General features: G+C 42.1%; 1 protein-coding gene and 2 long non-coding RNA genes across 4 annotated transcripts; 2 read left to right on the top strand and 1 right to left on the bottom strand.

Moving 5' to 3' along the window:
• Positions 1 to 5,278: 5,278 nt before the first annotated feature.
• On the bottom strand, positions 5,279 to 7,596 carry LOC4350371 (uncharacterized). Its single transcript, XR_001541296.3, has 4 exons — positions 7,009 to 7,596; positions 6,220 to 6,821; positions 5,975 to 6,067; positions 5,279 to 5,757 (listed from the first exon to the last, which is right to left on the bottom strand). It is a non-coding gene; the product is annotated as an uncharacterized lncRNA (long non-coding RNA).
• A 6,992-nt stretch (positions 7,597 to 14,588) lies between these two features.
• On the top strand, positions 14,589 to 15,713 carry LOC136353843 (uncharacterized). The gene is made up of 2 exons (XR_010737303.1): positions 14,589 to 14,770; positions 15,199 to 15,713. It is a non-coding gene; the product is annotated as an uncharacterized lncRNA (long non-coding RNA).
• A 4,628-nt stretch (positions 15,714 to 20,341) lies between these two features.
• Positions 20,342 to 22,738, top strand: LOC4350369 (uncharacterized). Of its 2 annotated transcripts, none has more exons than XM_015761074.3 (4): positions 20,342 to 20,513; positions 20,659 to 20,856; positions 21,157 to 21,423; positions 22,536 to 22,738. In XM_015761074.3, exons 1-4 carry the CDS (start codon positions 20,508 to 20,510, stop codon positions 22,632 to 22,634), a joined length of 570 nt encoding a protein of 189 aa, XP_015616560.1. In that variant the 5' UTR covers positions 20,342 to 20,507; the 3' UTR covers positions 22,635 to 22,738. The 2 variants fall into 2 exon arrangements, with proteins under 2 accessions (XP_015616560.1, XP_015616561.1); XM_015761075.3 differs by having other exon boundaries at positions 22,124 to 22,738.
• The last annotated feature ends 4,240 nt before the right edge of the window (positions 22,739 to 26,978 follow it).

Raw genomic sequence — 26,978 nt, 5'->3', positions numbered from 1 at the left:
GACGAGTTCTTGCTTTCGGGTTGAGCTGCATCGGTTTCGATCTTCAACTAGAGGTAAAGCTTGTTATGGCGGCTTGCGTTCTCGGGATTAGTGCTTTTATCTTTATGATACTCTAATATTGTTTATGTAATTCGTCAAGTTATCATATATCCTATATAATCTCTTGCAATATTGTTATTTAACCTTCAATTGGCTGACATCTATCATTGGAAAGCAGCCGATTAGGTTAAATACTAATGTTGACTTAGACTATATAAGATATCCACCACCCTATGAAACATTCAATGGCTTGATTGTCTAGATATTGTCCTTCTTTTCATATTTATAGCTGCATCAGTTGAGTTTGATCTTATAAGTCGTCATTAGAATCTCAATCTCTAGCCTGCTTTTGGTTGCCGATTAGGGCAGTATCGGAGTTTCCGCCGATCTTACCTGATTTAACTCTTTTATATCTCATATGCTTGATTGAGATATTAAATCCGCCCTTTATGTTAAGATCTTGTTGCGTTTAGGTATATTAAGCTTTCCGTTTGATATATTTTGCTTGCTTTAATATCTTAATATAGAGTGGTATCGGAGTACTAGCCGATACATGCTAGATCTATCTGATCGGCTATGCTATGAATGCTTATAATCTCCTTGTTAATATATATTTCGATCTAAGTGATTTATACTATCTCGGCATGGCGATGATCTATCCCAATCACTTGATTTAAACATATATCGACGAAAGCATTATATACCATTGATATCTACAGCCGATTGAATAGATTAAGTTCTTTCTTGCCTATTTATAACTGCCGATCGACTCAAATATGACATCGGCTCAAAGATAAATGATACGTCATCGACGACTGGCTGATCGGCTATCGTTTATAGATTTAACCGCTATTTTCCTGTCTTTATTTCTTGTTAATTGCAGGATCAAATCAACTGGCACGCTCACAAACTTAAAGGCAAGATTTTTTGGACCTGCACTGGAGTTAAGCAGATCTCCCAGGCCTCGTGTTTTTCGCATCAACAAGACCCCCAGTTTAATACACCGGAAACCCCATGTGTCTTGCAATACCACTCCCTGAATCAATAGGTGGTACACATGTAGCACAATTGAATATCACAAGCTGACATTGTTTACAGGTATTTCTACATTAATAATACTAGGGTAGCCCAAACAGGTCCCAAAATAGACCAAGCATGGTCATATACATTACAAGATACCAAAAGAAATAGATAGGGTAGCGGAAGCGAAGCAGCGGCGATCCATCGTACTCCACAGGCAACGACTGGTGAACCTAGGGTCTCAAATCCATTGTCTTCGACATGCACTCGACAGCATTGCATAAATATAATCGACTCCAATTCCTTTCTAAAAGATTTAAATTAAGCAAGGGTGAGTACATACGTACTCAGCAAACCACCACTACAAAATGCATCTGGTGCTCACAGGGGACCACCACTACAAAATGCATCTGGTGCTCACAGGGGTTCAAGGATGGCTTGGTTTAGTTGCATAAAGCTAGTTTTCACAATTCATTTCATAATCCTATGACTTAGCAGTTTTAACTGAAAAACAATGTTAATGTTGAAGTTGTCATTAATCGAGGGTTCATCCACCTTCCCACGCCTCGCATTCCATTTTACACCAACTCTACCATATTCCCGCACATCGGGCAAGGTTACTCATGTCTTCTCTTCTCTAAACTAAGCAATGTTAAAATCTACTAGTAGCATACCCGTGCTAACGCTACGGTGACAACTAATATTGCAAATGAAACAACCAAATGACAGCGACACAATATATGCTTCATGAATGGTACATAGAACAGATAGTTAGGCTAAAAAAGCGATAGAGTTATTAGAAAAAAAATTAATCAACATATCTATCCACAATACCATCTAGGAACAAGCCATCCCTTGCAATGCTATAAAGTACAGGTATTACTCCTCTCAAATACACAATATAATAAATATCTAAAATTAGCTTGACTTAAGCCATCCATTTCGCTTGATGTGGTCCTGATTATCTGGACAAGGTTACAAAACAACCAAAACGTATATTGTCACTCTAGTTATTTGTATTTACACAAAAAAGAATATTGGTCATTTCATAACTTGAAGATAAACTACTGTGATAAGCAAGGTGGACTCGCTTGGATGACTAACAAATGAACCTCTGAACTAAAATTGACGCTCATTTAATACATCTGTAATCAAAGTCAGTTGATCGATGTTTTCATCTATGTGTAGAAATAAACAACGGCAAACAACCGATATAGCTAAATTTTGCCCAAAAAATTACATGTCTTGTCATATCACTAACAAGTATATGCATATGACTAAAGTTTCTGCATATCATTAGAAATATATAGCTGCATTCAACATTTTGAAAAATATATATTGTAATTTATGAACCAATGAATCACTAGGGGTAAAATTAAAATGTTATATATTTTATACATTTTACATTTTTAAAATGTGGTTAATGATCAAACTATCATGACTCTCCAATATCTCAAATCAAAGCTGTAGCTATATATATACAAAACACATTGTGGTTTGAGGCACTTTTCTGTTGCACTGGAAAATAAAATAGATACCAATCAAATCGAGAATACTGAAAAAAATAAGAATTAACTATTTATAGTCTATAGTAAAACCTTCACTTTTGAAACCTACTACAGACTCATACATACTTGAGTCTAGTTGAAGGTTCAGGCTTTCAGCTCACTAGTACAGATCCTTCCATCTGTGACGGCCCCTAATAAGACTGGAATTTGCGGGCCGTCATAAGGAAGTAATCTCAATCGAGCCGAAGTTTCGCCCGATTGAGATATGGTCGCACGGCCATGGTATATCGGCATAAAACTAAAGCCCGTCACGGATGACACTTATCTGTGACGGGACATAGTTGAGGCCCGATTGAGATGAGGGTTCCATATCTCAATCGGACCCTAAAAGAAGCCCGTCACAGATGTCATCTGTGACGGGCACCAACTAGAGGCCCGATTGAGATAAGTTTAATGCTCGTCACAGATGACACTCTTATTTGACGGGCTTTTATTAAGGCCCGGTAGAGATTACTTGTATGCCCATCACGGTTGATTGTTTTAGGGCTGTTACAGATATTTGTTGCACAATATAAATACCCCCCACCACCTAGTGTAATTGTATCCCACTGTTCACTATTTTGGTGGGAGGCTGTAGAGGGCGATTTTTTGTCTTTTTTACGAGGAAAACAGAAATTAAATTCCCAAAAGTGATCAAAATGGATCAATCAAGTGAGCAATATTAATCATTAATTGAGCAATTTCATCACGTCTTACTTTTGCAATACTGATCTTATAATATGTGTCTCTAATTTGTTTTTTATTTTGTAGCAATTGATCGAAGTTGGATGTTTGCGAAAAATTTGAAACGTCATTCTACGGAGTACAGAAAGGGCGTAATAAATTTTATGAACGCCGCGGAGGAGGATCGGAAAAGAAGAAACAATGATTACATGTGTTGTCCATGTGCAGATTGCAAGAATAAGAATATGTTTGATAACGGAGAGGACGTACACGGTTATCTGATACAACGAGGATTCATGAAGGGCTATACATATTGGGAGAAGCATGGAGAGCAAGAATCAGGAAGTGGAGAAGCAGCAGACAGAAGTGGTGCGCATAATTAGGAAGATGAAGATGAGCATGACATATTTATACCTTCTCTATTGGGCGGTGAAATGGTTGATGTGGATCACGATCTGCTGCAAATGTTACATGACGTTGAGGACCCAGCCAAGAATGAGAGAGATGGAATGAAGTTCAGCAGGTTGGTCAGTGATTCCGAGACGCCTCTGTACGCTGGATGCAAAGCAAAACACACTAAGTTGTTGGATAGACAAGAGTTTCACAGATCTTTTAGGAATTTTGAAGGCTATGCTTCCTGCTGAGAACACATTTCCCAAGACGACATACGAAGCAAAGCAGGTTCTGTGTCCACTGGGGTTAGAGGTCCGTAGAATTCACGCTTATCCAAACGACTGCATATTGTACCACAAGCAATATGCGGACTTGGATGCTTGTCCTGTCTGCAAGGCTTCTCGATACAAGCGAAAGAAAAGTGCTGACGAAGGAAATAAGTCAAAGAGGGGTGGTCCGGCAAAGGTTGTGTGGTATCTACCTATCATTGATCATTTCAAGAGAATCTTTGCCAACCCGAACGAAGCGAAGTTAGTACGTTGGCACGCCACAGAGAGAAGGAATGACGGTATGCTTAGACACCCAGGGGATTCGATTGAATGGAGGAATATCGATCGAAAACACAAAGACTTTGCTGTTGACCCTAGAAATATGAGGATATGTCTGTGTACGGATGGCATGAATCCTTTCGGTGACATGAGTAGTACTCACAGCACTTGGCCAGTTCTTATTGCGAACTATAACCTCCCGCCATGGTTATGCTTTAAATGGAAATATATTATGTTGTGCTTGTTAATCCAAGGTCCGAGGCAACCCGACAATGATATCGATGTATTGGACGAGGATAAGTAAGTATGTTAAATTGGACGATCTAAAACTTCTTGGAATGAAGTCTCACGATTGCCACGTGCTAATCACACAAATCATGCTAGTTGCTATCAGATGCATTCTACCACCGAAAGTGCGTCACACGATCCAACGTCTGTGCGCCTTCTTCAATGCGATTGGACAGAAGGTTATAGATCCAGAAGATCTAGATGGGTTGCAGACCGATATTGTGAATACCCTCTGTCTTTCTTTGATAAAATGGTTCATCTCCCTGTTCATCTGGTGAAGCAAACAAAACTATGTGTCCCGGCTTTTCTAAGGGAAATGTGGCCGTTTGAAAGGTACATGGGAGATCTAAAGTCGTACGTTCGTAACAGAGCTAAACCCGAGGGGAGCATCATTGAAGGTTACACGACCGAGGAGGCTATTGTGTTATGTGTCAATTGCATGTCCGATGCCAATCCTATCGGAGTTCCTGCGTCTCGTCACGAGGGAAGGTTGTCAGGTGTTGGCACAATCGGAAGGAAAAGAATTAGGCCCGATCAAGCGTCCTACGCGCAGGCTCATTACGCTGTGCTCCAACATATGGCAGAAGTAGACGGATAGTCAAACGTTAGACACAGAAACCTAGGAATTGAGTCTTTTTGGAACAGAGGGAGTAGATGCAAGGGCACAAAACTCGGTAAGGGTGAAAAAAGGCATTATATTAGTTAGCACTAACCTCCAGGCTTTCCAATATTGACAAGATTAACAAAGAAGCATGAATATGGTCTGGTCTTTAATTTGTCATATTCCTTTTTCATATAAGATTTTTTTTATGACTCGAGGAAGTAAATAATAATACAATTATTTCTTGAACATGCATAATTTATCATGAAACTAATTTCGCACTGTAGTTTATCTTATCAAAAGAAGTAACACATAGCATGAGAGACGCACTGCTAATTGTGCCTCCTGCAAGGAAGAAAGTTAGTAGAGCTAATCGTTTGATAGTAGTGTTAGTTCCAAAGGCTACTGCAAGAAAGAGAGAAGCAGATTACTCTTATCTTTTAGAGAATTTTCTTACTATGTATGTAATTCTATACTAAGTAATTCTGCAATATTTTTCATGCACAAATCCTCCTTCACTTCAGTTTCTCATATACTCAATCCTCAAACAAGGAGGGCAGAGATACCTGCCTCAATCACAAGAGCTGAAAGCTTTCAAAAATTTGATGAAGCTACATTGAAACTTCAGTCTGAAGACCTGAAACACCAAAAACAATTGATAGTTTGACTCCGAATTGATTTGTGAAACTATTCTAAACTCAATTGCGTAAATTACTAAATTGGATTGAATACAGGATTGGTTATAGGGCATTGAGTAAAACTTCTGAAACATTTGCAAAATCAAAATTGTAATCTTAAAACCTAAACAGATGCATAAACCAATCAGTAAAGAACGCAAGGCAAGCTTAATTAACCTTTGCCCGTGCTGTCGCAGTAGTTGTTGCACGCACATTAGTATTGATCCAGTCCAAACCAGTTCTCCATGTACTCATCTAGGCTTGCATGCTCTGTGGCAACCGGAGAGAAATTCCACTTGTTAGAACTCTTAACCCACAAAATAGAGAGCTAAAGACTAAAACCACAGTTTCATCTATAAGAACACTCAATCCTCGATGGAGAGCTAATAACTGAAAATGCAGTTAGGATTGATGTGTTTCACCTTCACTTTCCTGCACATGCAGGATGACACCTCAGAAAAAGAACAAAATGCTGATCCATCGTGCTTGCCCATTGCAGGGAGTCGGCGTCGTCGCACGCGAAGGAGGGGTGTCGGAATCTACGGCGCCCGGCGGCTGCTGTGATGCAGTTGGAGCGGCGACTACTGTTGGGTTAGGCGGCGGCCAGCGTTGCGTGTGAGAGGATGCCGGGCGTCGGTGGCGCCGCGCGCGAATGCGGGGTGTCCGAACCGACGGCGGGCAGATATCCGGCATCGGCGGCGGAGATCACGGCATAGATTCTGTGTGAGATTGGTGGCTCGACATCGGCAGCGACCGCAGGCCTGGACTGGTTTGCCGCAAAGATCGTTTTTGAGCCGTTTTCTCGCCCGCGCCGCCTGTGTCAGCTGCCACAACGCCAGCCCAGACCGTCGAAGAACCACCGCCACCGCCGTCGTAGTCTTCACCAGCTGTCGCACCTGATTGTATCAAACACATTTAGCCACACCACACACATGACGTTCGTTTCGGCAGGCGGGCGGAGCCGGTCAGCGGCTGCCGCGGAGGAGATCGTCGCTGGCTCGGCGATCTTCGGCTTCAGAAATTCCTGCACGAATAATAAGAAAATCTTTCACAATGGAAGTCATCATAAATCTTGGGCAGGAAAACAAGACTGAATCCCCAAGGCAACGCAATACACGTGAATCCCCAAGGCAACGCAATACAGGAGAACAAGACAGAATCCCCAAGGCAGAAACAACACATGGATTTTTTTCATTCAGAGGTAAACTAACAATCATTCAGAGTTGGCGATCGGTGCGGTGGTAGCTCGTCGTTGCGTTGTAGCTCCCAAATCCTGCGGTGGCGGTGTCGAGAAGCAGCGGGGTGAGGAGACGAAGCGACGCGGGGCAATGGGCTGATGGGTAGGAGGAGCACGCGAACGGCGGCAGCCACGGCGACTGTGGCGATCTGGAGGATTAGTCGTCGGCGGCGGCTGGTGGTAGGAGGAGGCAGGTGGGCAGCACGCGTGGCTAGTGGGCGAAGTAGTAGGCGTCGGCAACGGTGGCGTCCACGGCGGTTGCGGGTGGGTGACGGCGGCGTCGACGGCTGGGGTGGATGGGCAGAGGAGGCAAGCGGGCAGCGCGCGTGGTGAGTGGGCGGAGGAGTAAGAGTCGGCGGCGGGGAGGAGGAGGAGTAAGACTCTGCCCGGCGGGGGATCTGGAGCGGAGGCGGCGGTGGTTGTGGGTGGGTGGCGGCGTCGGCGAGGAAGAATCGTTCGTGGGGGTGGATTGGCGGAGGAGTCGGCGGCAGTTGCGGGTGGGCGGCGGTGGCGAGTGGCGATTGGAGTGGAGAAACCGTCTGGCAGTCTACTGCGATGGCCCGTTTGATATGACGATCCGATGGTTGATATTACACGTATCTGTCCGATGTCTCTGCTAGGAATCAAGACCACCATTACAAATTTTCTAAGTAGTAGAGATGAGTTTAGTTAAGAGTAGTATAAGTCTTGGCGCTCATTAAATGTGAGTACGGCTATTCGAATAGATTGGTTTACTCACATTGTAATAGATGTACGCTTTTAATTTAATGGAGATCTTTAGTACACAACCTAAACACACGCAAATAAATAACAAATTCTATTATACAAACTGGGCTAGGCCTTCCCTAGAGGAAAACCAGACTTTATCTGAGAATGCTATTTCTTTTAAATAAACTTCTAGGAATTATACTTCGCAAATAGAGTTTTTAGTAAATACTTTACTGGTAGCTATTATTTGCAATATAGTTGCCAAAAGACTTAACCCTTTACAGGGACTCATAGAAAATAATCAAAACAATATTTCTTTTGTAAAATAGTATTTGTTTTAATGACTATCCCACCGAGGGTGTCCATCCATAATAGTAATATATAATTTTATTTACAGAGCAAATATACCAGAGGGGCTCTATTATATAGAGAAGGGTTTTTAGGAAGATAACTAGTATTAGGGCCTGTTCACTTTGATAAAAAAAAACCTTATTAAAATTTGGCATTGCCAAAATTTTGGCAACTATGCCAAAATTTTGGCAACTTATCAAAATTTTTGCAGAATTTCTTATATAGTTACCAAAATTTAACAGCAAACTAAATATAGCCACTTTTTTAGCAACTTTACCAAAATTTGGTAAGGTTGAAAATGGCATCAAAGTGAACAGGCCCTTAATATATTTCATAATCATGGTTCTTTAATTAAATAATATTTGAAATCAAAATACACGCATATTCTTAGAAGTTCCTCATTTAGCCCATACATAACCGGAAAACGAAAAATAAAATCAAATAAATTCTAGCATGCAAGGGAGGGCCTCATCGGTTGCCCTATAGCTTATAAACCAAAGCCAAAATTTGAATTTTAAAACTTGATTTTGAATTTGATTTTAATATTTTTTCAACATTGTTTTTTTTTCAACTTTGGCTTTTCAATCACTAAGAACATACATACAAAAGTTTTACTCGCATATTATTTTTTTAATCGCTAATAAACCGTTATGGCTTATAATAAGAAGTGGGCAACCGATGGGGACCGGAGTTCAAAAGATTTTTGGTTATTCCGAATTTTTAATTCCATATTTTAGAGTCAAAATTTTTAGGGTGTTACATGGGGCCCACAAGTTGTTTGAAAGTGGCACAGCTGACCGTTGCTTTGCCGGTTCAGCCGAACCCCTTGTGGGCTGTAACATACCCAAAATTTAAAATTTAAAATTTTGCACCTAAAGAATTAGAATGACTTTTTCCTATCTAGGAATCCTAGAATTTTTGCATCAGACATCTAAATGAGCCCATCATAGCTAGAACTCAAATAACAATTTAGGACAATTTAAAACTTTTCCATTCTAATTTAATTTGACACGTAATATATTTCATGTTTGCATTAGCACAAAGTGTGGTGTGTGATTTGAGTCCTTTTAAGTGTTTTTGGAATTTAATTGCATTGCATAATAGGTATCATGGCATTAATTAAAAACTGGAGGCAACTAATTTTGTAGAATGACTTAATAACTTTATTCCCTAAAGGTCATTCAACTTAAATATTCCAGCCTAATCAGTGGCAAACTCTAATATATTAAATTGGACACACTTCCCTGGACATTGTCATGAGCATAAAGTTTTATAAACACAATAACTCCTTACCCTGAAGAGAACTAATAATTTGTATAGTTAAGTGATCACCACACACGTAATCCAACTTCTAGAATTCATAGGAAATTTATATTAGCTTTAAATATTATGAACTCGGTTTTGTTAGATTAATAAAATATTTTTCTTCATTTGTATAGACAGCAAGTAACACATCATGTACAGATAAACATCTAAAACTATATATATAGGAAACTACTAACATAGAACGCATTATAATTTGTAGAATGCATAAGAAATTCATTTTAGCTCCAAAAATGATGAATCCAATTATGTTGAACTTAGTATATCATGACCTTTCCTGTTAAAAAAATGAAATTGTACAGAACATGGTTAGAAACTACCTTTAAATTCGAATAAAGCCTAAATGACATAATTGTAGCCTAGGACTTGTAAAATTCCTATCTCCCAAAATAAATGAGATAAAATAGAAATTCTTTTACCTAAATTCATATAAGGACAGAACCTTCCCACTGCGCACAAAACATTCATTTTAGAGAATTTTGTATTTTTCGCATAATTTGGTATTTATTTGCATGTCGTGTTATTTGTCTAGATAATTTGCATTCACGTTAAAGGAGTGACTTAGGAATTGTCCAAGTTGCACAAGATCAAGGCAAGTTTTTCCTCCCCCTTCGTTTGATCACATTGAAACCCATGTTTTGGGAGATGAAATGTGTTGTTTGCAAAGTTGCATTTATATTTTATTAAACCAATATTTGAAAACTTGGGATATGGTAGTTATCCCTAACTTGCTGCATAAACTCCCTTGAATTATTGTACACCTCTCCATTTGTATACTTAGGAATGGTTAGAGTACAACACTTGTGTTCATTTGGGGCTACAAATGCTTAATATGCTACTATGTGCTTAGCCATGCTTAGAATTATGCAAATAATATTTATGGTCACTTTATAAATGAAATTTTGGGTATTATTTTGCTGCTGTACAGATATGAAAATTATGATTATTTCTGAACTAAAAATGAAGTTAAACTTATTTTAGGCTTGGGCGACAAGTGGTGTGCATATGGTGGTAGTTGCACACCAATAGGGGGAGTGTTCGCCCGGGTCGATTAAGGAACGAACTTCGTGTCACCCTCTAATGTTTACCGTGCATCGATATGAGTTATTATGGGGTAACCTTGGCCTATTAAGTTAAGTATGTCTCTAACCTTGTACTCGGGAGGCTGTTCTAGTAAAGATGGCGGTCACGGTTTGTGGAGCTATCTTTAGGAACTACCTATGTGTGTGTGTTTGTTTGTAGGATGACTAGTTCCCTATGTATGTGTTCTATGGGGGACAGATGTTCCACCTCACAGCATGGGCGTCTAAGTCCGTCCAATACAATGATAGCATGCCTCGTGGGGGAACGGATGTGTTCGCCGCCACAGCATTAGGTTAAGGCGTGGGCCCTCCACCTAACGGCTCTAGGACTTAAGCCTAGGGTGGATTCACACTTATCGTGCTCATGCAAGGTTAGGTACTTCTTAATGTAAAAGCTCGTTGTGTCCTCTAGACCACACTCAATGTGTAGAGAGTGGTGGTACCGACGGGTACCGGACAAACTAGAGCGATTCATATCATGTGGGTAAAGCTATACAAACTCTGCAGAGTCTAAACCTAATCGATTAGCAATGCTCATGGTCATGAGCGACATAGTGAGTGGTATGGGTATAGTTTTATGATTTATGTTTTCAAATTGTGATTGTGAAATATAGGTTGGAAAATGGTAACTAGTGTAGAATTGTATTGATTATGGTACATAGATGAATAATGTGAGACTTGATGCCGGTTTAGGTATCAAGAATGATTATAATATGATATATGATAAATATTATGATATATCTATGTTCGTGTTTTGTCAATTGAATTGTCAACTCTCTTTACAAATGATTGTGAACTAAAATTTGTCTTTATGCTAAAATTTGAGCTAAAGAAAGCCTTCCTTTGAATTATGGCCTTACATGTAGTATGTTAGGCTTGTTTTGTAGTTGTCAGTACATTAATTTGATTAATGTACTGACTCTTGCCAATTGTTTATGATCTTGTTTTGCAGGTAGTAGGTTTAAATTATGTTTAGTGATTCGGGTTTCGACTACTTCTTCTAGGACTTGATTCATTAGGGGTCTACCACTAGTCGGCTGCTTATGGGAACGGGTATACAAGCTTCCGCAGATCAATATATATTAGGCCGGTTGGCCTGCTATGATGATATTAAGTGCAAGTTCCATATTGGTCAGGATTTTGTGTAGACCTTGCCGTTATTTTTGGTCATTAGGATTGCAAGAATGTCTTTTGCATTTGTGTTCTTGGCTAAGCTATTGTGCTATAGACCATACTACAGAAATTTTTTTCATCCCATATTGCTATTAAAGGATCAGAAACATAGGCATTGAATCTTTAAATCAATATAACGCCTGCCAATTGCTTGCATAATCATTAATTTGATTGCTAGCTGTGAGCATAAACTTTTATAGAACATGCTTGATTTAATTTTTATTTTTGACACCAGACCTGATTTAATTTTCATTTTAAAATGAAACTCCTGTACAATTAGAGTATTAAATGTAGACTAAAACAAAAATCAATTACACAGTTCGCTAGGAAATTGCGAGACGAATCTTTTAAGCTTAATTGTGCCATAATTTGACAATGTGGTGCTGCAGTAAACATTCGCTAATGAGGGATTAATTATGCTTAATAAATTTGTCTCACAGTTTCTTGGTGGAATATGTAATTTGTTTTGTTATTAGACTATGTTTAGTACTTTAAATATGTGTTTGTATATCCGACGATGTGACATGCAGAGGCAAAAAATTTTGCTACCTAAACAAGCCCTAAGCCTGCCTATGTTCTGATCCGTATATAAAAGTTGACTTTATTGTGGGATAGAGAGAGTAACAGGACGGTATCTACTTGTAGGGATGCTAATATAGGCTGTGTTTGCTGCTCAGGGTTCCTAACCATTCTTTGTCGTTTTCCGCGCATACTTTTTGAACTGCGGTGTATTTTTTGTAAAAATTTTCTATACAAAAGTTGTTTAAAAAAATCAAATTAATCTATTTTCGAAAAAAATTAACTAATACTTAATTAATCACGTGTTAATGGACCGCTCTATTTTTTTTACGGAGAGAAAGAGTTCCTATACAAGATCTCCGAACGCAGCTATAGTACTGTTTAGCTGACCATTCGCCATAAGTAAATTGGGCGATGCTCCGGTGCTCTCTGTATTATACTACAAGTAGAAAAGATTTGTACCGTTCATTATTAAAGATAAATTAGTAATTTATTAATATAATAAGGGTAACTTAGCCATTTTCCATTTTTCCACCTCATGGATCGGCAGGTCGATGGCATCAAGCCCATGCACCTTGACTTGCTAGTTGGCTGTGAGCCTGTGGCTAGCTCGGCACATCGTCCAGATCGATTCCATCCAGAAATTAAATTGGATCGCAAGTTATGGCGGCGGCGAGTGGCAAGTCCTCCGCCCGGCGGCGCGTGTTGATCCTGCCGGCGATGACGCACTCCGGTGGCGTTTGAATCTTATAAATATGAAGATGAAAATTAAGTGTTTCATATAAAATAAGGTGGTAATAACATGTGATTAATTAAGTTATAATTATTACAAACTAAAAAAAATAGATTAATTTTATATTTTAGAGTAACTTTCATATAGAAAGTTTTCACACGAAACATTTTTTTAGCAGTTTAAAAAGCGTGCCACAAATATTCAAAATTTTATTCTCTCTTCACAGAGGATTCGAGCGGGGCCTCCACCGTGCCCCTTTCTTCTCGTCCACCCATCCCCGGCAACCCATCTGTGCCAATTTTGCACGCATGAGCATCTCTCCGATCCGTTCCACGCGGCAGCGGCGCATGGGCTACTAGGATTAGTGAGTGTAAATGACAACTATACCCTTCCACAAATAATTTTTCCTGAACAATAATACCCCTCCACGATTCTACTACCGTTAAGTGAGGTGGTAGTAGAAATAAATTTAAACCCTTTGATCAAGCAGTCCATTAGCGCGTGATCAACTAAGTATTAGTTTTGTATCAAACTGCGCACGGAAAAAGGATTAATTTGATTTTTAAGCAACTTTGTATCGAAATTTTTTTTTAAAAAAGGCACCGTTTAGCAGTTTGAAAAACGTGCGCGTGAAAAATGAGGGAGAGGGGTTGGTAACAGCATGAAACGAACGCATCTGCCCTGTTCAGTCAACTGATGGATGAAGATTATATACATAAAACGAGAACACTATTAACATATTGATTAATTTTTAATTATTTTATACATAAAAAAGAAATAATTTATCTAATATTTTGTTAAAAAGTTTTCGCATAAAATACACCGTTCAAAAATATGCTAAAAAAATCAAAATAAAATACGTTTCTTTGGCTGTGTTTAGATCTAGGAATAAAAATTTTTGCCGTGTCACATCAGATATACGGAAACACATTGGAAGTATTAAACGTAGTCTAATAACAAAAAAAATTACAGAATCCGCATATAAACTGCGAGACGAATTTATTAAGCCTAATTAATCCGTTATTAACAAATGTTTAATGTAGCACCACATTGTCAAATCATGGAGCAATTAGGCTCAAAAGATTCGTCTCGCAAATTTGGTCGTAATCTGTGTAATTAGTTATTTTTTAGTCTACATTTAATATTACATGCAGGTGTTCAAATGTTCAATGTGATAGGGTGTAATTTTTTTGTGTGGAACTAAACACCCCCTTTATAAGAAAAGAAAAGAACAGGGCTAGCACTGCTCAATGCTAGCAGTACCCACAATGGTCAGCAACAACGATAACGAAAAATGGATGAGCAAGAGACATTGAGAGACCCCATGTATCCTTCGGGGTCGAACGGACATGCTACGAAACCCCTATCCTCTTGTCAAAGGATCATTGAAGTCTGGCCTGCGGCCTGCCCGTACTTGTGATCCGCCTGCACGACGACGGCACAGTGCAATGGATACAGGAAACAGTGCACGCCTCACTGCTACACGTTCCCCTCCCTACGCACGCTAAAAAAAATTTCTCTCCCACAGTGCAAGGGTCTTCATGCGTAGCTTTGGTTTTTTCGTTTCAGCCCCTCGCATTTTCTATTTCAGTCCCTTGCTATCTTTCTATTAACAAAGAAATCCAAATTTTACACTTTGTATCTCGAAAGTCAGATAATACGTATAGATTTCTCCCCAATCAGATAAGCCTGAAGCTGCCGTTTCTTCTCCCCTCACAACGTCCCATCCCCATCCCCATCGCCGGCGCCCCTCCCTCCCCATCGTCGGCGCCCTCTCTCCCATCCCCATCCCTGTCGCCAGCGCCCCTTCCCTCCCTGTCGTCGGCGCGACGAGCCGCGATCTTGAGGTTAGTTTCTTGGGTTGCTTTGCTGCAGAGACTGATCTCCTGTTTTTTCTTTCTTCTTGGACTGCTCTTTCAGATAGAATTTTTTAGATCGGTTTTCTGTTGAGGAAGGCAAGTTCTTTCGAGGGTGATTTGTTGTTTGTTCTCGATGTCTTTTTTATTGATTAGTACTAAAGCATCTATTCTAGATTGGTCTTGTGTTCATGAATACGCTTAAGGTGTTGAAGCCATCAATCAGTTCAGTGTGTGCTAACCTGTTCCAGGTTCTCATCTGGGTTCATGATTTGAATTGGTTTAGTTTTTTTTGGTCTTTGCGATTATGAAATTTCAGTAGTTAGATGTTGATTTTCTAATAGATGAACAGTCGTGCAGTGCAGTATGTCAATCGGTCAATGACTAATGCAGCTGTTCATGTCTTGTGCTTGATTCAGGAGAGCGCGGGAGGAGAAGAAACACGCGCGCAGAGAGGGCGATTTGGGGATGAAGCGCGCCGGGAGGAACCGCGCGGCGAAGACACGCCTCAGCAATGCGTCGTGCCCTCGTTTCTCCACGCCGCCCCACCTCGATAGCATTGAAGAACGGGTGACCAAATTTGGTCACATGCGCTCACGATTTGTGGGCCAACACTAGGACGTGGCGGCGATTTTTGGCTGCTCAACTACGTGGACCGCTCGGGCTGAATGCCAGCAGGGTGCACTGTGAATGGCCTGCCAGCCGCGCCCCTGCACGTTATGGCCAGCTGCAGTCAGCTCGTAGTAATGGCGAGCTGAAGTCAGCTCGTAGCAAGGGCATGTTTGGGAGTTTTATTCCGAAAAGCAGCATGCTGGTAACGAGTTTATGAGAATCTTTTCTAGCTTTGGTCTTCTAGTTCATTTTTTTATTCTATATAACTATAAGTTCTTAGAATCTGAATAAAAAATGAACTCTTTGGAAGAGCTTTTGATTCTGCGAGAAGTCACAGCAGCTATAAACTATCCAAACAGGCTCTAAGACATACTTCCTCTCTCTCTCTCTTATAATGTGTTCTTATTTATAGAAAAATTAAACTCTACTAAAAATCCATTAAACTTCCTAGATTCTCATCCTACCATATGGCACTTCTATAAACCCTTCTAAGCCGTCACATGACCTTTTAATAAATTGATGGACCCATAGTTAAGTAGATTTACATTTGCAATGAACCCGACATTATAGGGCATATATTAGATATGTTTTTTAAGAAAAGTTCATGTGCCTAGGTACGTGCTTACGTGAAAACCACGTTCGGTGCGTGTAGCTCACCCTTTCTATTCCTTTCGTATTCTATTTCAATGCTATATTAGGGGCTATTTGGGATAGGAGGAACTTATTTTAGTCCCTCTCGCAAAAGTTTCAGTCCCTAAGTCCCTTCCATCCAAACACCACCTTATTAACATAAAAAATCATTGGTATTTACAACAATAAATAAATTTTAAATTACTAAAACTGAATCTCCTGTCCTATACACCTACGTATGAACGTATGTACGCCCTCCTTCCTGTTCTGCGGCCAGTGTTCCCCTTCTATTGTTTCTTGTTTCTGTATTAGTTTTTTTTCAATAGTGGAATATAATATTTCGGCCTTTGCTCAAGAAAAGCTACAACTAATTATTACAAAGTAGCACTCGAGATAATAGTATAGTTCAAATAAAATAGAACACATTTAAATAGGAAAAGCCAAAATAAGGAGAACACATTTATTCTAGCTTATTTGTGAATCTCTATCCATAGTTTGCATAAAGTTGCATAACCATTGTCTCCAACTTGCGACATGCAACTTTCAAAAACTCTCCATCTTCATCACACCTTTGTAATTGTGCCCAAAACCGGAGCCAATGAGTTGCCCTGAAAATTACCTGCATATAGAAAATAGATGGTGATTTATCAAAAACCATATCATTTCTACTCAACCATAGAGCCCAACAAATGGCCGAAGCTCTGACAAGTATCAGTTTACTCTTTTTCTTGTCAACCCCCAAAAGCCACCTATCAAAAATATGAGATATACTAATTGGAAGGTTAAAACCAAAAGAAAACTAAACTGCTCTCCATATGAATTTTGCATAATGACAATCCATAAAGAGATGTTGAATAGACTCATTATTCATACAAAAGCAACACCTCAAGCTGCCGTTCCAATTCCGTCTCGCCAAATTGTCCTTAGTTAACACAACCCCTTTAAGCAAGTACCACATAAAGATCTTAATCTTAAGTGGCATCTTAAGCTTCCAAATACACTTATTTCTCTCAACATAGCCATTATTAATTAAAGCTAGGTACGTTGATCTTACCGAGAACCTACCGTTCTTATGGTAGTTCCATCTAAAACAATCAGAAGAACGATTCAACTGGATATGCACAATAGAAGCACACAACTCATGCCAATATACAAGATTTTGACCAACTAAAGCTCTTCTGAAAGCAACATTAAGCGGAACAGAACCCATGACAGTGGCAATAGAAGACGATCTCCTTCGGACAATAGCATATAAATATGGATATTTATCCTTCAAGGCCAAGTTGCCTAGCTATTTATCTTCCCAAAATCTAATTTGTTCCCCATCATTAACAATACAAGAACCCATATCTAAAAAAGTACTCTTGACTTTCATGAGCCCTGACAAAAATGATAATCACCTTGTTTCTGTATTAGTTAGAGGAACAAAATAGAAAACCCAAAAATAATACTGCTAATTTAAATTATTACAACTAAATTTATGACTCGAGAGCCAAGTTAATTACTCTTAAGTATATTTTAACATAAATTCAAACGGTTAGTAGAGTATTGACCATTTTGCAAGAGATGTGTGCATTAATTATATCAAGGTCCTTTTATTGTGGTTTTTTTAATAGAACTATCTCATGATGAGTTGCACTTAATGATGTTTTACTACAGTAGTATTTGGTGAAAACATATTATATTGATTTTTCCATGTCATGTTTGGAGAAGGACTAACAGAAACCTTAATAAGGCACCAAGATTTATTACCACGTCGTAAATTTATACTATAATGATTAATATTACGAAGTATCATTGGATTAGGGAAATTTGACCAACACCGTGTAAAATCCTGCCGGCCAAACCATTTAACACTCTAGCTCTAAAATCTACATTAACATGAACTCTATATGTTGATTGAGCGTTCATATGCATACTCCACTTACACTTCTATCCTCACTTCATATAAAAATGATTAAATATAGGTATTATATTTAAAGCGTCAAGACTGATTTATAAACAGACTTTTATCCATGTACAAAACCACTAATTATAACAACCTATGGCATATATGGGCCTCAACTACACCATCCTGTAGGCTTCAGACAAGCTAGGGAGTTGAATCAAGGGTCACCGGCCTGTAAGGTGGTGTTCTTCTCTCGTGAAGATGAACGTAAATTTTTTTTACGTAAAATGAGGTGGTATTAACGTATAATTGATTGAGTGTTAATTATTACAAACTTGAAAAATAGATTAATATGATATTTTGGAGCAACTTTTATGTAAAAAGTTTTCACACGAAACGTACCATTTAGCAGTTTGAAAAGTGTGCAACAAAATTCTTAATCTTCATCCAACTCTTGTTGGAGAAAAGAACATGACATAAGTATGAAAATTCTACCACATCAATGTCTAAATTTCATATTAATCAATGTCACCACATTTAAGTAAATTTAACAATAATTACAATAAAAATTGTGGATGACCAATTTGGAATCACTATATATCATGAGAAAAAGCTCACGAGTCATTAAGGAAAATAGAAATTCAGGAAAATAGAGGTATATCTCAAAATTCATAGAATAATTAGTTCAATATTATCTGTAGATCTCAGCTATAGTTTTATTGCTCAATGTATATACATGCAATCAAAGGCGTCAAATTCTTTACGTGTAAGCAAGCTTTGAAGGACCAATGACTGCATGATGGGGGGACTGCTATATACATTGATATTTTACAGAAACTTTATGTATAGATAAAAGATATTAGTCATCATAAAAGATTCTAACATTAATGGAAAAAAAGCCCATGGTATCGTGTGGGCTACCTTTCTAATTTGACTTAAATAATTACAGTAGTATTAACTATTATACATATTATATCATTTGACTTATATTTAAAAATACATTTATGTGTGATACTAATTTTAATTTTATAGTTGTTAGATTATATATAATATGAAATAAATTACAGAAAACCTACACTACGGCATCCCGTGGAGACGGGATCCCCTCCTCCTACCTCACTCCTCTCCCCAAAATCATCCGAATCCTGTCCTCCTACCTAACTCTCCTCTCCCAAATCACACAGCACTGCAGCCCTCTCTCTCCCTCTCCCCTTTCTCTCTCTCTCTCTAAAGAAGGCCGAGCGGAGACGAAGCCGGCCGGGAGGAAGGGGTCGTCTCCGGCGGCCGAGGAGGACGACGACGGCACTGCGTCGGCGAGGTCGGCCAACCCTCGGCAGGGTCACCCTCGAGCTCGCCTCCCCTCGCTGCGCCGCTCTAGCTCGCCGCCCTCGTCGGTCGGGTGTGTGCCGGGGAGTTGTCGCCCCGAGGAGGGCAGAAGCGGGAGCTCCCCTCGTCCTTGCCCTCGGCCTCGGCGTCACCGTCGTCCCTGCTGCGGCCTGTCGCTTTTGCGCCTTCGGTATGGACGCCGGCAGCCCGCGTCGACCTGCAACAGGTATGGCCATCAAACTCCTCCTCGGCTCCTCCTCGAGACTTCTCGCGCTCTCTGGCTCAGGCCTCGCTCCTCACCTCGCTGTGCCTCCTCGACGCCATCCTCCGCCGTTGTGGCCCTCCCTCTCCCACGTCTCCTCCTCCTTTTGACAGTACCCTCCGATACCTCACAAGTATCATGCTTGATACCTTGGTACCAAGGTCTGATACCTAGATATCACCCGGTACCTTAGGCACCGGGCATCAGGTATCGGTCGATACCTAGTTGGTACCAAAGGTACCAGGTACCAGGTACCAACCGGTACCTAAGGTACCAGGTACTAGGGGAGCACATGTCCCTCACCTCGCCGTGCCTCCTCGACGCCATCCTCCGCCGTTGCGGCGCTCCCTCTCCCACGTCTCCCTCATCGTTACCCTCTGATACCCCACAAGTATCATGCTTGATACCTTGGTACCAAGGTCTGATACCTAGGTACCACCCGGTATCTTGGGCACCGGGCATCAGTTATCGGTCGATACCTAGTTGGTATAGGTTCCAACCGATACCTAAGGTACCAGGTATTATGTACCAGGTACTAGGGGAGCACAGAGGAAAGAAAAAGAGAGAGTCACTTAAAATATTCCGTTGCAACGGTATCCGCCCTCAATAAATTAATAGTCACGTACTTAGAATTTGGGCGAGCAGTCAGCACCAATCACGCTGTTTCTGTTGACTTCTACTCCTACCAGATGCTACAGTACCTCCCGTGGGCCCCCACACTCCTACTGCTTCCCAGTGGGCCCCCAACCAGTCCACCATCTGCTCTGTTCCTGTGCAAGTCTGTAACCAACGCTACTGACCACCATGGACACTTGGACATATCACAGCACAAAACATTCCTCGCTCCATCTTCCGCTCCAGTCTCCATTCCCCAGCTCGTAGTAGTAGCTGCCTTCCTTTACACTATAAATTCCCCTACCTTACACACAGATGTGTCCAAGTGCTCATCAACACCGCCTGACTCATCCAGTGTGAGGCCGTGAGGGTGAGTGAACCCTGTAGCGGCAGTCATGAAGGTAAGCCAGCGAGCGAGCTAGCTATTCTACTCCACAGGACGCATGCTGCGTTGTCGTCGTCTTGTTCTACTAATAGTTTCTTGTTCCGTTTTTTCTTCATGATAATGGATTGATGCTGTGGATGTGCACGCGTGCGTACGTGCAGGAGAGGGTGAGGCGGCGGCGCATCCCGGCGTTCGGGGAGTGGAACTACGACGGCGACGGCGACCTTGGCGGTGGCGGCGGCTGCTATGGCTACGGCTACCGCGACGGCGACTGGCCGGTCACACAGTACTTCGACTCCGCCATGCAGGCCCGCGGCCTGGTCATCTCCCTGCCGCCCTCACCAAAACCACCCAAGAAGGTATAAACTTGTCTCCGCATCATCGTTCATTGGCAACACTTGCAAAGAAGGTAAACGTAAGTGTTGTTCTGAGGCGGATATACATCATGTTTTTTTTTTTATAAAAAACAAGATTTGGACAAAAATCGTGCTTAGTTTCATTTAATGGCTATCATGGATCTCTGACAGGGTAAAGAAGTTTTTCAAAAAGCACGATACATGGCGTTTGCATGTTGCAACCTGACAGTTTTTCTTACGGTCAAACTCACGCGGTAAACAGATGATTGGACGGTTGTCGCTGTTGATCTCTTTTTTTACCAGGCGGTGAAGTGGATTGACAGCGGCGCACTTGGGGAGGAGGAGGTGGTGGACGAGAAGCAGAGGCAGAGGCAGCACAAGGTGGTGGTGGGGCTGGCGGTGGCAGGAGGAGAGCACGGGGCGGCGAGGAAGCAGGGGAAGCAGAGCAGAGTGGCTGACGGCGGGGCCCATGCGGCGATGGGCTACAAGGGGTGCAGGCCGGCGGTGGTCAAGGCCGTGGACCGGGACCTCTACGAGATCCCACCCGACATGCTCTGCAACAAGCCAAGGGTAACGCACCTAGTACTCCGTATCTCTTGATCTCTCTCTCGATGGTGGTTAGTAGTACTCCGTAGGGGTCGCGTTGCACCAGCACCACTCCATTTGCGAGCCTGCACTGACATTTGTGCTTGTCTCAAACCACAACCTCGCTGACTCGTGTGATACCATTACATGAATCTTTTCTACTAGTAGTCTATCCATTTCACAGTGCTGATTTTGTTATTCCTAATTTTTTTGGGCCTATTTAGTTCGCGAAAAAAAAATTTTTATGTGTCACATTGGATGTTTGATCGGATGTCGGAAGGGCTTTTTGAACACGAATAAAAAAAAATAATTTCATAACTTACATGGGAACCGTGAGACGAATCTTTTGAATCTAATTAATCCGTCATTGGTACACGTGGGTTACTGTAGTACTTATAGCTAATTATGGACTAATTAGGCTCAATAGATTCATCTCTCATTTTCCTCCTTAACTGTGTAATTAGTTTTTTTATTTATCTATATTTAATATTTCATATCTGTATTTAAAGATTTGATGTGATGTTTTTGGGAAAAAAAATTAGTACTATCATTATGCTGAAAAAAAAATCATGTTCAGTAAAAAAAGTTTTTTTATGGACAACCCAACACGGATGCTTGTGCAATTATACTTAATGAAGAGTAGTTCACTGATGCTTGTGCTTTTCTTCGTTTCATGTGGTTTCAGAAGAGGGTGACCAGGAGCCTGTGGATGGGGTGCCTGGGACTCAGCTGCGTTGCCTAGGGATCTCACCAGATAGATCGATCGATCACACATACCAAACCTGCCTTGTTTTGCGTGTCGTTGTAAAGTGAAGCAGAAACCCATGGACGGACCCCATCGTGATCGATGCATGCTGTCACCACGGTCGCACGGCCCAAACTTTCCCATTCATCTATCTCCCTCACCTGTCTCAGCAGCACTAGTGTTTGGTTGGTGTCTCTCTGTGCGTTTTAGGAGTAGTAGTAAAATGAGATGGACATGGACATGATGTGTCCGGCAGCGTCATTTCCTCGTGCCAAAGACCACTCGAGTGCTGCCTCTCTCTCTCTCTCTCTCTCCCCTTTTGATCTTTTTCCGATGTGTTTTTTTTTTGTAGCCTCTGCTTGGTTGGTGTCCCATGAAATTACGGAGGCAGCTCGGTGAAATGTGGTTATATGGGTTGGTGCCTTGGTGGACACTCGACACTGATGAGTAGCAGTGGAAAAAGGTTGATGTAATGGAACGCTGTAGTCTCAGCTCAGGGGACTTGTGCCGCCCGTGGTGAAAAGAAAGAAAGGAAGAAAGCTTTCTGTTGATCCATGTCTTGCTAGTACTACTACAAATATGTGTTTATATAGGCCGAGTTTAGTTTTAAATTTTTTCTTCAAACTTTTAATTTTTTCATCACATCAAAATTTTTCTACACACATAAACTTATAATTTTTCATCACATCATTCCAATTTCAGCTAAACTTTTAATTTTGGCGTGAACTAAACGCACCGATATTCCGGCACTGTGCTGATAGCACCTTTTTCTGTCATTGATGTGACAGTGTGATTGTGCGATTATTATCCTGGGTGTTAGGACTACTTCAGTGATAAAGGCTGTGTTTAGTTTCACCTCAAAATTGGAAGTTTGACTAAAATTGGAAGTTTGAAGAAAAAATTAAAAGTTTATGTGTGTAGAAAAGTTTTGATGTGATAGAAAAGTTAGAGTTTGAAGAAAAAGTTGAGAACTAAACTCAGCCATAATCATATCTTCCAAGTTATACTTCTGCTTTCGGCCGTGTATTTGCAAGGGCTTCTTTTCCCTACTCACTTTTGATTTGTAACGTGCACATTTAATTGCTATACTAAGTAGTATTGTCAAGCTCAAAAGCAATTAATACCAATGCTGAATACTTGAAAGGAAAGGGGTGTGGCCTATCAGAGTTTTCCGTTTAAAAAACTAATTCCTCGCTATAGGTGGACTGGGATGATCGCTGATATGGCTATAAAGTCGCGTCCCGTATCAGATACGGCCACGGATACTGATACGTATCCCACATATTCACGATTGTAAAAAAACAAAATAAAATATAACTGACATCGGCATACTGCATTGGTTCGGGATGGAAGGAAAAACACATGTGCATGACGTGAGATACGCCAACGATACGCCCATGGTCTGTCTCCGTCTTCGCTCGCATCAGGGATACGCCGCCTGACGCGCTCCCAACCTGATGGCTGATGTCTTTTGCCTGTACCCGGTTGTTGGTGATATGGGCCCCGCGGTACACAAGATAGAGGGAAAGAATCCTTCGATCCGGCCACGTGGCCGCGCGGCCTGTCCCCCCGCCTCCCCCGGGGAGAACGAGCGCTCGTGAAGCGGCCAAGGGGCCTCGGGGTGCCCTGTCGCACCCCTCGGGCCCTTGGAGCATGCTGCCCCGAGGCCCTCACTCGGCTTCCACGTGGTGGCTGAGTGGGCGGAGGGAGAGGCGCTGCCAAACGTCTTAAATGAGCGGTGCCCCAACCGTCCCTCGTCGCGTTTAATGTGACGTGGGCGGGCGTGAGGCGCCGCCCGATTGACGTGCGTCAATCGGGCTTGATTGGTCTGTGACCGGTCATAGGCAGATGGGTGGCAGCGCACCCACGTCCTGCCCCCTGTCAGGCAGAGTGGGGGTAGGTATGCCTGTCCCATCGGCACGTAGCCGAGCGTGTCCCTCGTACACGAATCCAGAAAAGTCTCCATGGAATTAAGAGGGAATGATAAGGATGTCTCCCGTGTCAGCCGGAGGACGGCGTTGGGACCCACCTGGGGGCGAACGACCGCCTTGCTTTCGGTCGAAGGCAAGGACGACGGCTTGACCCAGGACATGTGGGCCCCATCCAATGATGGACTATGTAAGACGGTGCATGTGGTATCCCCTTAAACTATAAAAGGATGACCTTGTCCACTTAAAGAAAGGACGCCACTTGAGAAGCTTGAGCCTAGGGTTAGAACTCCCTTGTAACAGCACAAGCCTAATACCACGCACAGGAGTAGGGTGATACGCTTCCTAGCGGCTCGAACATATATAATCCCTTGTCTCTCATTCTCTTGCAAACGACCTGGTAAGCTAGATCCATAGCGGAGATACGCTCTTGATTATCGCGCCTTATCTCCCGGCCGAACTCACAAAGGGCCTCGCGACCTCCCGCTTGAGAGGATCACTCCTCGACACCGGCGTTGCCGCCAGACGCTGGTAGTAGCCGCGCGTGTTGCTGCCGTGCGCGGGGCCACAATGTCCCCTCCGCGAGAAGGCAGAGCCGCTACTGAGCAGAGGCGTACCTCCTTCGCCGCCAACCTCATAGGCCAGGACCATTGCCGCGTGAGCCATTTCCTCTGACACCGGGCATAGCGGTGGCCAGTGGCAGGCTGGCAGCATGGAAGCACGGAACAGCTTTTTCTTTGTTCGCTTGACTGCGTGGCCGGGTAAATCCATGCTCTTCGAACTTTTCATGCTTGAATGTGGGATCCCATGCTGTTTGAATAGGGACTGCAAGCTTAGCAGTTTTAGACCTTCAGTGCCGTTAGATCAAAGGATCCAACGATCAGGATATACGTAGGCCCTGTTTGGTAGGACTCCAAACTCCAAGGAGCTGGAGGTTATGTGAAAAGTGTTTGGCAAGCTTGGTCTGCTCCAGAACTCTAGAAACAGAGGATATGAGGGAGGTTAACAAAAGTACCCTTGTGGTTTTTTCTGTTTTTGTGATGTATGACTGATAACTGTTTATTTTTCTTTACAATTTCAGCAACAAAATGCAAGGTTAAAAATTAATCCACAAAATAATTGACATAATTAGTGAAAGCACCAAGTGTTTTCTTGGTTTAGATCTGAAATTTGTATAGTCTACCATTTTGTTCTCACTTCAATTTGTATAAACACATAATTTTTCACTTCTACATAGTTCTTATAAAACAAGAATCACCCATGACATACATGCAAAATCACCTATTGTTCTTTTGGTCTAGATTTCAAATTGGAAAAAAAATGAAAAAATGGTAGAGGGGATTAGCTCCTCACAGCCCTAGCCGCCGGCCGTGCGCCGCCGTCGGCCAGCTGGTCGCGTCCGCTGAGCCGCCGCCGGAGAGCCGCGACCTGCTGCCCGCCTGAACATCTTGATCTTGCGGCGCTCCTTCTCGAGCTGATGCACGCCTCCACCCCCGTCGCCTCCTTGGCCGCCGCCGCTGCCATCCTTACAGCGCTCTTCCTTGGCCGAGCCGCCGCCAGAGCACCGCCGTCGCCCTGCTACCCGGCTGTCAAGCCGCCGCCGGAGCACCGCGGCTTGCTGCCCGCCTACGCGTCGCCGAGCAGCCGCCAGAGCGCTGCGGCCTTCTGCCCGCCCGCGCCAAGCCACCGCCGAAGCGCCCTCGTCGCCTTGTTGCTCGGCCGCGCGCTACGGTTGGCCCGCCACTGCCGCCTATTCGCCCGCCGCTGCCGCCTCGCTCGATGGGTGGGACTTGGAGAGTTACGGGAGGGAGGTGAGGAGGTGGGGGTAGGTTAGTGGCAGTTTCACGTAAATATGTCAAATAATTAAAGGGTAGTGGGTCCTTTGGGGTTGAGTGGAGCTGTGGAGCAGAAAAACCCAGCTCCACCCCCTTAGTTCATTTTTTAGGAGCAACTCTACAAACTCCACTCTAGAAAACTTAGGATCTGGACCGTTTGGCACAGCTCCGGCTCTATATAAGTTGGAGTTGGGAGCTAGAGCTGTGCCAAACCGGCCCAGAGTATACCGTTTGCTAGCATTTGCTACAGGATTAATCTGCTACAGTAATCTACTCCCTCCATCCCAAAATAAATCTGCTTCTGGAATTCAAATTTTGTCCTAAAATAAATCAACTTCTACATTCTAATCCACTATCAGGTCATAAATCAAAAAAATTTATTCCTTCAATATCCCTTACCTACCTATCAATTAACAGTGAAATTTGGCAAGCCCCGAAGACGTCATCGGCCTAAAATCATTATCGGCTTCATAGTCCTGGAATCGGCCGATGGGAATTATCAAGTCGCCAATAGTCAGATTATTGCTGTATTTGGTTAAGGAAATTAATCTACTAAAGGAAGTTTATCCAGAAGTGACTGAGTTCAAGGAGGATGCAACATGACAGTTTATCTATTAGTTACGAAGAGTCTTTTTGTTTCCTTTTATCTTTAGGAAGGTGTGTTTAGTGTCCCATAAGGACTTTATGTTTCCTTTTTATCTTTAGAAAGGTTTCTTTCTTGGCCTAACCGGTTTGGCCGAACCAGGGTTTCGGCCGAACCCCTAGTGGGCCTAACCGGCCCCACTTTTGGCCGTTGGGTTCCAATGGTCAGTGTGGTCGTGGCACAATAAATTTTCATTGAAAATTTTATTTTTGTTTGAAAAATCATTTGAAAGAATTTCCTCAAAAATCAATCTTAAATGCAAAAATTTGAAATTCAAACATGCATTGATGCAAAAGTTCAAATTGTTGAAAATAAATATGCGGATACATACCAATTTACCTTTTGGCGAATATCGCGTAATTTTGGGTCCAACGTGCAAGACCGTACCT

This window comes from Oryza sativa, chromosome 11 (genome assembly GCF_034140825.1).
Source record: "Oryza sativa Japonica Group chromosome 11, ASM3414082v1".
NCBI lineage: Eukaryota > Viridiplantae > Streptophyta > Magnoliopsida > Poales > Poaceae > Oryza > Oryza sativa.
Note: the sequence above shows the minus strand (reverse complement) of the source record. Positions and strands in the feature narration are given on the sequence as shown.

What these genes read in the sequence shown, in the direction of transcription:
- LOC4350369 (XM_015761074.3), top strand. An exon ending in CACCAAAACCACCCAAGAAG is followed by an intron (nt 20,857 to 21,156) that starts GTATAAACTTGT and finishes TTTTTTTACCAG; the next exon opens with GCGGTGAAGTGGATTGACAG. An exon ending in TGCTCTGCAACAAGCCAAGG is followed by an intron (nt 21,424 to 22,535) that starts GTAACGCACCTA and finishes TTTTTTTTGTAG; the next exon opens with CCTCTGCTTGGTTGGTGTCC.